General features: G+C 40.4%; 1 protein-coding gene across 4 annotated transcripts in view; it reads left to right on the top strand.

The window, feature by feature from the left end:
• Positions 1-11,229, top strand: part of KIAA1958 (KIAA1958 ortholog) — a 203,706-nt gene extending 192,477 nt beyond the window's left edge. For all 4 annotated transcript variants that reach the window (XM_033926044.1, XM_033926012.1, XM_033926023.1 and 1 more), the window contains 2 exons: positions 4,265-4,437; positions 8,864-11,229. In XM_033926044.1, the coding sequence (XP_033781935.1) occupies positions 4,265-4,437; positions 8,864-9,676 (986 nt within the window). In that variant the 3' untranslated portion in view covers positions 9,677-11,229. The remainder of the gene's footprint in view (positions 1-4,264; positions 4,438-8,863) is intronic.
• The last annotated feature ends 3,942 nt before the right edge of the window (positions 11,230-15,171 follow it).

Below are 15,171 nucleotides of genomic sequence, written 5' to 3'. Positions count from 1 at the left end.
TAGCGCATCCAGCGGTTTAGCGCACGCTATTACGCGCATTAAACAGTTAGCACGCCTTTGTAAAAGGAGCCCTTAGTCTTCTGTTCCTTGTTATTAATTTGTTATGTGTCTTGTTTGCTAATTGTTATGTATGTTACCTTGTAACCCGTTCTGGGCTCCTTGGACAGGACAGAATATAAATTGAATTAAATAAATTATGACATTTATATCCTACACTTTCCTCTTGAGTTCAGTGTGGCTAACAGACTGGGTATTCCCAGGAGGTTTATGGTTTTTATTTATATCCCGCTTTATACAAAGCGGGTTCCAAAAACACATACATTATAAAATGCACAAATACATACTCTAAAAAGACATAACCATACAAATACAAACCATATTAATAAACACAGATGCACATAAAATGAACATCAACAGTCAAGTTTTCACATCATCTTGTAAACTGATAAATAACCCCATGACATGATAATATTATGTAATATCCATACCCTTCTTATTTTTAACAATATCTGAAAAACACTTATTTGCCTTATGCGAGTGAGGCAAATCATTCCATCTATTCACAGCTGACAGTGTCTTCTTATGAACACATTTCATAGGACTAGGGTAATATAAGGTTAAAAATTCCCGGCACTCTAATCTTGAATTTCTTTCTGGCAAATCAATAAGTGGAAATATATACAGTAACTAGGGGCGAGACTATACAATATCAATAAAACTAAAGAGCATAATTTAAAAGTGTTATATGATTCAATTGGCAACTAATGTAATTTCATTACTTATTGAATTTCTTGAATGGCATAGGTATTTGTGATAATGTCCTAAAGTGGTTAAGAGGCTTTTTGATATATAGGAACTATAAAGTGAAACCTCAAGAGCAGTTTTCAGAATCTTAGAAAGCTGAATCTCAGAAACATGGTTCTCCTTTCTTTCTTGGAAGGAATCTATTGCAACTGAATATACCCTTCTACGTATATGCCAGTGATATTACATCATTAATATCTGTATTGCATGAAAACATGAGTAAATGTAGTTGAGAATTAGGCTTTAAAATATCAACTCAGACAAGACCAGAATGTTATGGCTGTGTATTATATCACTGCCTTTTAAACAATACTCATCTGAAAAATGTTTCATTTCCAAATGAATTAATGTTGAAAATGGGAGTACTGATAGGTCCCAAATTATCTTTTGAAGCTTATGACAGCTATTTATGCAATAAAAAAATTTTGGAAACTGAAATTACTTTGTAGGATTTTTGGATATCTTTCTAACTCTTTCAGTCTAATTGTTCATGCTCTTAAAAAAACAATTAGATTATTACAATCTTCATTTTGTAGGTTCTGATAAAGCACAAAACATTTGCAAACATTATAGAACTCTTATGTAAGGCGAATAAATCAAGCAAAGACATTAAATAGAACGTCTTCTTTACTGAAATGATTACGCGGTTACCAGCTGATGCCAGAACACTATTCAAATTATGGCCCCACTGCCTTTGATATCAGTTTTGATGTTTCCTTCTAAGGCACTCGATCTGCACATCAAATGAATCTTTCTTTTCCATCAGCTGCTCGTATCCAATATAAATATATTCCCTCTTTTTGATCTTTTATCAGTCGGCAAATTAATGAACCCTTTACCACTGACTATTAATTTAAAAGTAAATTATTCCAATTTTAGTAAGAAATTAAAAACTAACTTGTTTAGCCTATTTTGGGAAAAGAAAAAGATTTTTAATTAAGAATTTTTAATATTCTTAGTAGATTGTACAGATTATTTCAAGTTTATTGGGAATTTGCTATCCTGGCCTTCGTACAAAGACAGCTAGGTGACTTACAGTCTAAAATATATAAAGAAAGAGAGGGAGGAAGAACAAGACACGACACAGAGGTAAAGGGAGGTTGAACTACAATGTTATAAAATGGGATTAGCAGATGAGGAAGGGAATAATGTCATTCCGGCTCACTCTCACTCCAGGGATGGGTGGTGTTTAGGTATGGGCATCTATGAATAAAAAGGTTTTGAGGTCTGATTTAAAGTTTTAGAGAAACATAAAAACATGATAGCAGATAAAGGCCAAATGGCCCATTCAGTTGGCCCATCCACGGTAACCATTATCTCTTCCTCTTTAAGAGATCCCACGTGCCTATCCCATGCTTTCTTGAATTCAGAGAGTGTCTCTGTCTCCACCACCTCTTCCAGGAGACTGTTCCATACATCTACCACCCTTTCTGTCTGTTCACAAAAATGTTGTTCCAGGGCTCTGGGTCTTGCACTGAGAAAATTGCCCATCTAGTATATTCATGGAAATTTCTGAACGAGGCTACTATTGTTCTCTGCATTCAGGGCTCCTTTTACGAAGCCGTGTTAGCAGTTTAACGTGCGTAATAGCGTGCGATAAACTGCTGGCCGCACTAGCCGCTACCGCCTCCTCTTGAGCAGGCGGTAGTTTTTTGGCTAGCGCGGGGGTTAGCGCGTGATAAAAAGTTGCGTGCAATAAAGCCGCTCATGCGGCTTCATAAAAGGAGCCCTAAATCTTTATAAGACAAATGCAGAATAAAAGTGCAGTGCAGTGTTGTATTGTAAGTTCAGATAATTCTCCCTTTTGGGCAAACTTCATTTCAAATAACTTAGTGGAGGCTACTAGTTAACAATTTGCCGGAACCGTTCCCTGACTGCCCTCATTATGGGTTCATTTTTGAATAGTCAGTGGTTTTACAAGGAAAATGTGGTGTCCTAAAGGAAACTACCCAGGCTTTTCAGAGGCATCCCAGGAATATGATTAGGGCAGGGGTTCTTAACTCATCTCGGGACATACCTAGGCAGTCAGGTTTTCAAGATAGCCACAAAGAATATGCATGAGATAGATTTGCATACAATGGAGGCAATGCATATAAATTTCTCTCAATAAATAAGACTCAAAGGCACCCAACTCATATAACTTCTTAAAGAAAAAGGCAATAGTAATTCACAGCCTCAATATATAAGGGATTATAAACCTTATATACTTAAACCTTTTTCAATTGCAAAATCTCTCACATGATCCTCAGCGAGGCCACCTCCCCACTTAATAAATCTTCATAGTAGGTGGCTTTACACCTCCTCTTGTCATCGGATCCTTATATTTTCTTAAACTTTTTTTGTGCTTGTATTCTTTATAATTTTTTTATATATAATTTAATGTTTAAATACTTAAATAGTTCATAAATAGTGGCTAAAATAAATTTACTTAGCTTTAGATCAGCTCAATTTCTGGTCTCAGTTCATAGAACGGGGGGATAACCGACATGTTTCACCCATGTGTTCTGATACGGTTTTTTCAAGGTTATCTCTCCCAATAAATATCACTCCATTCCGAACAGGCCATTCTCCTCTCTCTTTTTCTGGCCTCGCTGAGGATCATGTGAGAGATTTTGCAATTGAAAAAGGTTTAAGTATATAAGGTTTGTAATCCCTTATATATTGAGGCTATAAATTTCTCTCATGCACATTTACTGTGGATATCCTCAAACCCTGTCTCACTAGGTATGTCCTGAGATGAGTTAAGAAGAACCCCTGCCCTAATCACATCCTTGGGATGCCTCTGATAAATCCAGCTAAAGCTGCAAAAGCCAGAACATGCTTTTAAGGCACTCTAAAGCAGGGGTCTCAAAGTCCCTCCTTGAGGGCCGCCATCCAGTCGAGTTTTCAGGATTTCCCCAATGACCATGCATTGAAAGCAGTGCATGCACATAGATCTCATGCATATTCATTGGGGAAATCCTGAAAACCCGACTGGATGGCGGCCCTCGAGGAGGGACTTTGAGACCCCGGCTCTAAAGGGAGGACAGTTTTCAACCGAGGCAGTCTACCCAAGAAAACCCCTTTGAAAATTTCCCTCATAGAATGTAAAGAATATTAGACTAACATTATGTACCTTTAATTTCTGAGAGCTATGGAAAGAGATCCCTAACCATCTACTTCACTAAACCAAGCTTTCACGATACATAGTACTTGTCTTGTATTCAATTATTTTAACTGAAAACAAGACATCCCGGTGTTGATCCCAGTACTGGAAATGTTTTTGTACTGTATAATATTCCAATAAATTGTTATTTAAGTATTAATTATTCATTGTACAGTAAAACCACTATATTTTGAATGACTTAGATATCTAGTGGCTCACATTTCCAGCATATCATTTCAAGACATTATCAAATCCAGTAAATTGAAGAAGGGAGGCAGAGAGAAATTATGTTGATGCCTTTGTTTTTGTTTGTAGCATATTCTACCAAGCTCAACAAATTCCCAGTGTTTAATTTCAACGATGAATTGAAAAACCTGTGCATCAGCGCTGTGAGTCCTAATACCACTAAGGCAACATTATATGCTCTCAACGTATGGAGATACTGGTGCATGACGAAAGGACTTAAAGAGTACATGGATTTCACAAAGGTAAGAAGCCATGAACTCCTGCTTCTGTCAGTTTCTAACTGGTTCATAATGTTGTATTCATATTTATTTCTTCTTAATACGTGCACATTAGTTGGGATCATTTAGAAATGGCCAACACACTCTAACCATTAATAAATGTGTCCTCCCCCCTAATTGCTTTCAGAAGGGAGTCTCTGAACTTCCGGAACCCACATGGTCTTTTGGTGCAGTAGAGTGATTGATTAATACACAATATCCTCACCCTGAAACAAAGCTAGTAGTCATATTTCAGTCTGCAGTGCAGGAGAAAACCTCTCAATAGTCAGCAAGGCTGAGAGATTTCATGCTTGATGAAGTGTTGGTATGTGAAAAGTTAAGCTGTGCTTCTGAGGTATTGTTGGGTGCACCCGCTTCTTTTTGCCTGTATGATTAATGAACTTGATATTCTAATGTGTAGCTTATTATGTATAGATAAGAGCACTTTATTAGAAGGGTTGGTGCCCTATATATGAATAGCCAGGCAGAATTAATTCCCTTTAGTAACGGATAACCCCAGAACAAAGTGTATTGGTGGGAGGGTGTATCACATAAAAGTGGAAGAGTATTCAGCTCCATTTTCAGTGGCCATTTTGACATAAATTTTTCAAACACATAGAATAAAACTTATTTTGATAACAGGAATTGACAACTTTGCCTGGATTCTGCTCACAGTTTCAGTAGTCCTTGAATTGCTAGCTACAAAGTGTTCCAGTAATTCCAAGGATGAATCTGGATCCTCAGATGAGAGATTGCAAGTTTTGTCTCAAATCATATACAGTATATTCAAACACTCTTGATCTGCTTCAGTTGTGATGTTTCAGAGTCACTCTGCTTCAAGGGCAGAGCTCAAGCCTCCCATCTTAGCCAGCTGCTCCGTATTCTAGGCTGGGCTCTAAGGCTTTTTGCTGTTAGCATTTAAGCTCTGGCCTTAGAGGCTATTCTATTGCATAGTGCAAGTTGGATTAGAGAGCGAAGATTATTTGAGTTAAGCACTCCCAGCAAGAGGCTATACTAGTTACTGTAGTTGTGATACAGAAAAGGTCTCTGATTTAGTTCTATGGCCTCACTTGTCCCATTTTGGATTTTTAGGATAGTTTCTATGGGCAGTTCACAGAATATGTTGCAATCCACAGGTGGCAATCTTGGTGAATGGTCTTTTCTCCTCATGTTTTGACATTTGAAGGAATACATGTCAAAGTTGAGCGTTGTTCCCCCTGTTATTCCTTTTGTTTTTGGAACCTATGTTGCAACATATAAGGCAAGACCCCAATATATAAGGCATTTGTCTGTGGAAGAAATATATCTTTTGTTCGCAGATGACATCTTGCTCCTTTTTTCTGAGCCATGCATTTCTGTACCTATTGTCATGTGAGAAATGGAATGTTTTGGAACTTCTGGTTTTAGGCTTAGCTATAACAAATGGCACTACCAATTAACTTGACTGATCATATATGTAGCATGTTATTTTTACTCCGCAGTGGTTAGAAGGGCCCATACACTATTGGTTATACAAATACCTTCCCATCCAATCAAGCTGTATGAGGCCAACATTGTGCTTTTACTTGCTCTCTCTAAACAGCTTGTGCAAAATTGTATGTCCCTGCCCTTGTCCTTCCCAGTGACTTAGCCACGGGTGGGCTCAGGCCCACTCAGTCACTGAAGACCTTTGATATGGCTGGCAGGGATTCCTAAGCCCTGCCTGCTAAAATCTCCCGGTATCCCTCCCCTCGTATACATCGCTGGCAGTGAACAGTGACTGATGCAAGCTGCTCAGTGCCAGGTAATTGCGTTCCCCCGACACAATTTCCTGTTTCCGAATAGGCGGACCTATATCAGAGGGAAGATTGTGAGCCGGCACTGAGCAGCTTTTATCATCACTGCTTGCTGCCAATGATGTGGCATTTAAAAGGTAAATGGAGGAGGTGGGAGTTGACAGAGAGATCACCTGGGGCAGTTGTTGAGCACCCAGATGGCCGGTGGGGGGGGGAGAGAAGCCAGGTAGAGAGTAGTGGGTGAGGTTCTTTTGCCCACCTACCTTGGGTTCAGGCCTACTCAAAATTAGGTGTCTACCTGCGCCTTTGGACCTTCCTGGGTAGAATTGCTTTCTTTAAGTTGATATTCCTCCAAAAGTGGCTCTACATTTTACAAATGGTTCCATTATATATTCAAGTATATGATAAAACCTTCATAAATAGACAGTTTAGATTTTTTTTTTTTCTGGTGAAGTCAGAAAGACAGAGATTAGTAGGAAATTTTAAAATACGCTCGTAAAAGAAGGGGATTGGAATTACTAGATCTAGGTTACTACTCCAAAATCATACCATCTAAGGCAAATCTGTGACTGGTTGAAAGGCACAGAGTGCTGTACCCCAGTGGAAGTCGAACAAGGTTTGTCAAACCCTTTAACATTTGCCAAGTTTTTTTTAAAGCTAATGTTCTGGTCAGGCCTTTATAAAAAACATGGAAATGGATCAGTAAGAAAAAGGCACTGCTCAGGCTGGGTTACCTTTAATGGATAATGAATGCAGAGTTTCCAGCAGGGATGTACACTAGAGTGTTTCAGCAGTGGACACACTACGGGCTTGTAATTCTCAAACACCTCGGGGTCCTTTATCAAGCTGCGGTAGAGGTTTAACGCACGTTAAACCGCCTACCGCGCTAGCCTCTAATGCCTGCATTGAGCAGGCATTAGTTTTTTACCCGGCCGCGGGGGTTAGCGTGTGATGAAACGTCCAACGCGCTAGCGCGGCTTGATAAAAGAACCCCCCTAGTGAACGGTGATGGCAAATCTCTGCTGCGAGCTAAGAACTTACAACAGGTCAAGTCATTGAAAGGGGAAACAACCCCGGGTCCAGATGAATTTTCCCCAGAATTCTATAAATTGTTATCTACACAACTTTGTGGGTCCTTGCTATCTTATTTTGAATCCATGATAGAGGAAGGGGCTTTTCCATTGAGAGCTAATACAGCATTAATAACGCTAATTCCTAAACTGGATAAATCATCTCAAAATCCTGACTCATATAGACTGATCTCTTTATTGAATGTAGATATGAAGCTCTTATCATGTACTCTGGCTGATCGGTTAGCACTATTTGCCCATCTTAATATGCCAGGAACAAACTGGATTTCTGAAAGGCTGTCAATCAGTAGTTAATATTAGGAATGTGTTGATGACTATGGCTCACTGTAAACTTAGGCTAGAACCAGCGGCCCTGATCAGTCTGGACACAGAAAAAGCATCTGACAATGTGCATTGGCAATATCTTTTCCGGGTATTAAATTTTGTAGGAGTATTGGGCTGGTATGGTCAGGCTCTACAAGCGTTATATACTCATCCAGAAACAATGTTTCTAGTAAATTGGGTCTATCATTCCGCCATTTCCCTTAAGGAGGGGAACTCGCCAAGGTTGTCCACTTTCCTCACTTCTATTTTTGCTTTGGTCAGTTACAAAGGATGTGGATATTTCAGGGGTCAAGATAGAGCCAGACATAATCAAAAATTTTAGCTTTTGCAGATGGTATTTTTTTAGTTCTCACCAGGGTACAACATTCACTGACTACTTTACTAGGAGTGTTAGATGAATTTAGCTGCTATTCAGGTTTTAAACTGAATAAGCATAAATCTATGATGCTTATGTTGCATCCTTCAATAATGCAGAACTGGGAGAGAGACTTCCCTTTATCATTAATGGAGGAAGTAATAAAATACCTGTGGATATTGATTCTTCAAGATTTATCTCAATTGTTGCAGTTACAACTGGAATGCTAGGCAATCTCAAATATGAACTCGACAGCAGAGAAAAAGTTGCAAACGGTATGGGAGCCATTTTGGAACACACTTTCACATTCGGCTCAGAGTCGTTTGTTAAACCTATGATGTTTTAAAGATAGCAACTGATGTGATCCAGCTATGAATGTGCTATAATATGGGAGGGAGAGGGAAAGGCAACTGAAGTGAGAAAAGCAAATTCATGTTAAATGACTTGAATTCCTACAGGTCCGGACTTTTATAGTACTCATATATTCTTCTGTTATTGACAAAATGTTGAGTTTGTATTACAACTTCAGTGTATTGCACAGAATGTCATAGATCTTATGTAAAACTGTAGGTCTATTATTCTTTAATTAAAAAGGATCTCAACATAGAAGCAATAGGATACAGGGGGAGGGGGGTTGGGAGGACTGGGGGGGAATTTTGGAAAATTTTTGATGACTGGTTATATGTTATACAGTGATGTTTTGTATTGCACCTGTTGTGTATTCACTTTTATTTTTGTTTTGGTGAGTTTGTCTGTCATCAATAAAAATTATTTAAACTAAATGCATAGGTGTGTTATAATCAAGCTCACTCCTTCGAGCAATGTAAATTTAATAGTTTATTCTCATCCCCTTATTTTTTTTTTAGATTTCTGCAGTCAAGCTGAATGAACTCCTTGAAGACTTCTATGTCACAGTGAAGAAGACAGATGGGTCAGACTTCTTGGCCACATCCCTGCATGCTATTCGCCGGGGGCTGGACCGCATCTTGAAGAATGCTGGGGCAGGGTTCTCCATTACCAGCAGCATTTTCAGCTCCTCCTCCCAGAAGCTCAAGGAAAAGCTAAGGGTGCTCAATAAAGCTGGCATGTCAGGAGCTCGCTCTCGGGTCATTGTCTACTTCTCACTCTCAGATGAAGAGGAGATGTGGAGGTCAGGATGTCTGGGTGATGAGAGTCCAGTGGCTCTGCTTTCCACCGTAGTGAAATACAACAGCCAGTATCTGAACATGAGGACTCTGCAGGAGCATGCTGACCTCATGTTTGGTGACATAGAACTGCTCAAGGATGCACAGAATAGGCCCTTTTTTGCCAGAACAGATAGTGTGAAGCGGGAAGGCAGAGTCAACTCTAGCAAAGTGTGCTATGGGCAGATATACCACGAACACTCGAAAGGACATAAGCGCTGTCCTTACTGCCTACTGTACAAATACATGTATGCACACCGGCCACCAACGCAGGTCGATGCCAAATCTCCCTTTTATCTGACTGCCCGGAAAGAGATCACTGGCCTAGACAGCGTGTGGTATGAGGAACAAAGGATGGGGCTCCGCTCCCTCAGGGGCGTTGTCCCAAAATTGGCTAAAAAGGTTAAACTTGAGCATTGTGAGAGTTATACTTTTGTCTCTTTCACGCAAGCATACAGGAAGTTTGGCCCTCTCAACAGCTATCAGCTTGTATAACACTGACTGGCATACACCTAGTCATGTCTAACCCTTCCTGCATTGAGCATCCAGACCTTGTACAATAATGATGGGTGAGCCTTTTATTTTTTTTTCAGTAGCCAGATCCACTAATAAACTGAAGTGATGGAAGAAAGCTTTCATGATTTTAGAGACTTTAGAAACTTTCATGGAAGCAGCAATTGCCAAGAAAAAAAAAATGGCAAGCTAGAGACAGGTCAACCCCACCTAGTGCCTTTGAGCAGAACAGAAATAATACTGTTCACAAATCAAGAAGCAAAGTCTCCAGTAGACAAGTAGCTGGGGGGAGGGGGGTTTGTATTTTTAAAAATGTATTCTTTTTAAAGAAACTAAGATAAGATTTTAGTTGTAGACATAAATAATATCTAAGTGGGAAATAGGCATCATACATGCTTTCAGAAAAAGTATTATACGCCCCACATGTTCTCTCTGGAGCTGCCGATGGGTGACATGGCAAGTACCGAAGCTCTCCACTGTAAGAGTGCAGTAAAGCACAGTGCCAGCAGCTTTCCTTATTCATAGGATTGCTATCAGGAAGTAAGACTGCTGTAAGATGGTACTAATTTGGAGAATTTCAGTTTCCAAGGACCATGGGTATAGCCTATGTTAGAAGCAACGGCAGTAATAAAACAGGGCTTGGATTAAAGAAACTATAGTATAATCAAAGATTGGCAGCTGTTGTAGCAGAAGTGCCTGAGTTTTTCTTCATGCTTTCATCGACTGTGAGCTATTTACAAATTTCCTTTTTCTCTAACCTGTCACAGGTAGGGAAGGGTTTTTTCAATGTAGTTTTACACTGGATTTGTAGTATTAGGGGAAGAAAAATAATTAGGTCATTCAGATTGCACAAGTATGACCACAAAACATGTGAAGTGGCATTTTAGAAAGGATATACAAAGTGTTATTAACATGCCCAGATCAGGACATTTCATTTCAAGTTCCACTAGTATTTTAGATCAGGATCTGCCTAGCTAGAGCCTGTTCTAGAATACCAGGAGAAATGGATATTTATGCTAGCTGTGTGCAATGCGAACATCCATGCTGGAACCATAAACATTTCTAAGTTTATGCCAAGTAATACATGTCGTATTTTGCTTAGGTGAAGTTTTACATGAAGGCAAGAAATAAATCCCAATAAATAAAAATACAGGATCAGAACAACATAAACATGTTAGCACATAAAAATTGCATACTCCGAAATACCAACGTCTACCTTTATGTGGCAGAATATAAACATCTATGTTAGGAATTGTTTATTATATATTTATTTGGATTTTATTAACCACCTTTTCATGAAGAGATTCACCCAAAGCAATTTACAATATATTGTATAGTAATCACATACTCAAGTACCGGTATTTTTCCAATATCAAATACACTTCCCCTTCCATATTCACGGGGGTTCAAGGCAGAAAAAACCGCAACTAAAATCCGGGCCGGTTCTGCCCCTAACCCCCCGCTTCCCCCGGCTATTTTAAGCCCTCCCTTAAGCCTTACCTGGTGGTCTAGCGGGTTTTCAGGCAGGAGCGATCTTCCCACTAATAAACTTGAAACTTGAAACTCACAGGAAATGGCTGCCTTGAGCTCCTGTAGTCTCTCGAGCCATTTCCTGTGAGTGATCTGCACGGGGCAGGAGAGTGGGAAGATCGCTTCTGCCCTGAAAACCCGCTAGACCACCAGGTAAGGCTTAAGGGGGGGCTTACAGGGCTTAAAATAGCCTGAAAAATGAAAGTGATTTTTTTTGTTTAAAACCGCAAATAAGCGAATCCGTAGATATGGAATTCGCGAATACGGAGGGGGAAGTATATCATTTTCCATTTTCCCATTTGGGATAGAAGTGGGGGGCCATCAACAATTGGGGGATTAAGGGGGGCAACTTCCCTAATTCTTTCCAAAAGAGTGCTGCACAATCCAAGCATTTTTCTAAAACTTAAACATCCCAAGTAGCAGGTGTAAATCCCAATGTATCTTTTTTGGACATAGACGTGTATCCCTCTCCTAAAATGGGGAAAACACATTTATTTTTCAGGCCCACCCTAATCCCTTCCAGACACACCCCCTTGTCATATGCACATTTTTTTTGTTTTAGACATATATTATCTCAGCTTTGTAAAAGAGAAGATTAGGTTTCTTACCTTTAATGTGCTTTCTAGTAGAAAAAAATGAGTCTTGAACCAGTGGATTATTCTCCTTTAATAGCAAGTATCATCTACATTTTTCAGCTCCGCCTCCTGTATCTCTGTGCGTATAGCTCCTCAGTTTTTACCAAAGCATTTGAAAACCACTATAAGTAGAGCAAGGAAAAGAGGTGGCGGACAGGGACTTCCACTGACAAAGCCAAATCTGCTCTGTAATGATTATATAAACAAATAAATTTCAATAGAAACAGCTTAAAATAATGTGGAAATGAACAAACTTTTGGCCTTTTTAAGAGCCGGGGTGAAGAGTCTCTCTGCACCAGTTTTGATCGATGAAGTGGTGAGGATGTTTGAGGAGTATGGTGGGTCTGGAATATCTGGATGTGAAGCAATGATATGAACACCCCTGACACAGCGATTTGATGCGAAACGGAGGGTTCCCCGTTGGGTGTAAGGACTGCCTGGCCTGGATTTGGAGGCTATTAGCAGCTAAGTTATTTTTCTTGCTTTTGCTGTGGATGTTATGAGCTGGACTATACTGCCTTTTGTTACATTCACCCACTGACTTTCATCTGTATTAGGCCTGCTGTTTGATACCACCTGGCAGGCTACTTTAGTTGCCTTGTTTTCTTGGACTATTTTTCAGCATTTACACATAAACAGCTTTTGTAGGAATGGAGTTTTTTTGGCCAGATGAAGCTGAACTGAGGCCTTTTTCTCCACTTCTTTTCTTTTTCCCTTTCTCTTTGGGGAGTGTGAATGTTGTGGGTTGTAAGTAAGGCCTTGTAGTGTTGCTGGGTGTGTGTATGGTTTGTCCGTGTGGGGCTTGTTTTTGAGTGAATAAGACAAACTTTGTCCCCATATCATTCGCTAGTCTGCTTGGGGTTCAATCTTTAATTCCCTCAAGGATTCTGTAGTGACTTCCAGCAAAGTGTTTAAACAGACGGCATACTGTCAAGTCCTCTCCCTGCTCCAGGGCTGCTTCAGACTTCTGGCTGAGACGCTGAATACTCCAAAACAGAAGCATCACTGTGAGAAAATAGTCCTCCCAGTCCTTTTCTGATGACCTTTGGCTCCTGCGGATGCAGCTTCAGTGGGGAAATCTTGCCTTGCGATGGTAAGCCCCCCCCCCCACCCCCTTCACAGGCATTGATATGTCCCCAGACATTGCAGGTTGCCCCACGATAAGCTAAATAGGCTTCAAACAGACTCAGAAAATCAGGGATAAAGCCCTAAACTGGATACCCCAGAAGACCCCTGTAGGGACACATCTTGTTTCCTCATGGGCTCCACGATGTCTGCACATTTACGCTTCACTGAAGACACTAAGTTGTGAATTGAGGATTCTACAAGGGATTTCTGACCCAAATAATGAGCCACCTGCAATTCCTAAAGGGACCAGAGGGGGGCCAAGCCCAGCACTCTTACCTCACTCACGTACCCTGTGGCAGGTGGAACACCGATGCTCCTCAGCTAGCCATCCAATGCAGATCTGGCATGAATCAGGGGTAAAACAGCCCACAGAATCTCTTGATTTTAATCCAAATCAAGGTGTTTTGAGGCAAATAGAGGCTTTTAAAATCAAATCAGGAAATCCAAGATAGCTACACCAAAGTTAAAAATATTCATGAAAGGGGTTTCTGGAGGTGGGAGACCCTAAACCTAGCCCCAGAAACCCCCAAAATTGAAATTAGAGACATCCCTTCCAGAAGTCTCCCATAGACAGCAATAGACTGTCCTCACAGGCATTCTGCTGCAGTGCCTGCTTCAGCTGAATCAGTAGCTGGGATATGAAGAATACTGCCTCAGACAAGCATGTAAAAATAATCCAGATGCTTGTTTCTTCGGGCTGCCAGTCAGACCCTGAAACCCCAGACACCCACAGCGAGTCCACACGCATTGTTGGGAGACGGGGAACGCAGCCAGCACCCAATAAGAGTTCTCAGGACAGACACTGGCTCACACAGCCTGTGCTCAAGCTCTAGGAGTAACAGGAGTGAGCCTTGTTACCAGGGGCATGGACCCCAAGCCACAAAAAAAAAAAAAAAAATACTAATGTAGGCCAGCCAGGCAGGTGCCCTGCAAAAGAGTGGCCCTCTCAGCTTCAGACCTCTGACCCAGAGAGTCTGTGTCTTTTCCCAGGCAGAACTGCCCCTCTGAAGCAGTGAGAAGCCTCAAAATCCAGATAAAATCCCAAAAATAATAAATCAGAATGAGAGCAGATCAGAAAAGCACCGTCCCACTTACGTATAGACCCCCCCCCCCCCCCCCCGAGGAGCTACAACACAGTCCAGGGATGCAGGAGGTGGAACCAAAAAAATGTAGATGATGCCTTCAATACAACTCATGATTAAAGGAGAATAACCCATTGGTTCAAGACTCGTATTACTTTTGCACTAGATTATATTGCAAATGTCTAATTCTTCAAACAGCTAAATGCTGGTTTATGCATGTCTAAAACTCAAATGGTACTCCTAAAATAAACACCTTAATATGTACATAATGTTGTGTAGGTGCTGCTACAGTCCTTCAATATACTGTACCACTGGGCATCAGCAGGAGAATGACAGCAGAAGTACTGTATTGCAGAGCTATAGAAGCTGAATTGGTCCTGGAGAAAACTGGAATCACTGTGTAGATCAAACAGCCTTTTAAATGGCTATTTAAGGGTTATCACAGCACATGAGTTTTCAAAACAACATAAGTAGAACAGATAAAGGACCCAAGGTCTATATGATCTCAAAAGCTCATGTGCTACATCTTTATCTTGTTTTTGTGCATACTAACAAGAATGCAGGGGTGGAGCCATAGACCTGCTGCTGCATCCAAAGTTGTGCGCAAAAACAAAAATCAAGAGTGAATGCTTGGCCAAAGACTTTATAACATTTATGATTTGATAAAAGAATAAAAGTCTCCATAGTCTTGCAACATGTGAAACCTGGGGATTTTTATTCCTTTTTCTGCATATAGTACCATAAAGAGGTATGCTTTTTCCAACCAAAAGTACACATTGGGGCTAATTTCCCAAAAAGATAAAATGTCCACAAGATAGCACTTGGACGTCTTACTAGTCAAATTGTCCAAATGGGCATTCTCAAAACAGACTTTCTAGACGTCTTTCTGGTTGTTTTGTCTCCAGTGCATCTAAATCTTAAGGGGGTTTTGGGTAGACTTAGGACTTGAATGTTCTGTAGGAATAATCAAACTTAACAAAACATCCAGGGCTTTTTTTATTTTTTAGATGTTTGGAGCTAGACCTGTTTTAAAAGGTGCCCAAACTGACCAGATGACCACTGGAGGGATTAAGGCATGACCCTCTCTTATTCCCCCAGTGAT

Source organism: Geotrypetes seraphini, chromosome 1 (genome assembly GCF_902459505.1).
Source record: "Geotrypetes seraphini chromosome 1, aGeoSer1.1, whole genome shotgun sequence".
NCBI lineage: Eukaryota > Metazoa > Chordata > Amphibia > Gymnophiona > Dermophiidae > Geotrypetes > Geotrypetes seraphini.
The sequence above is the reverse complement of the archived record's forward strand: the minus strand, read 5'-3'. Positions and strand labels throughout refer to the sequence as shown.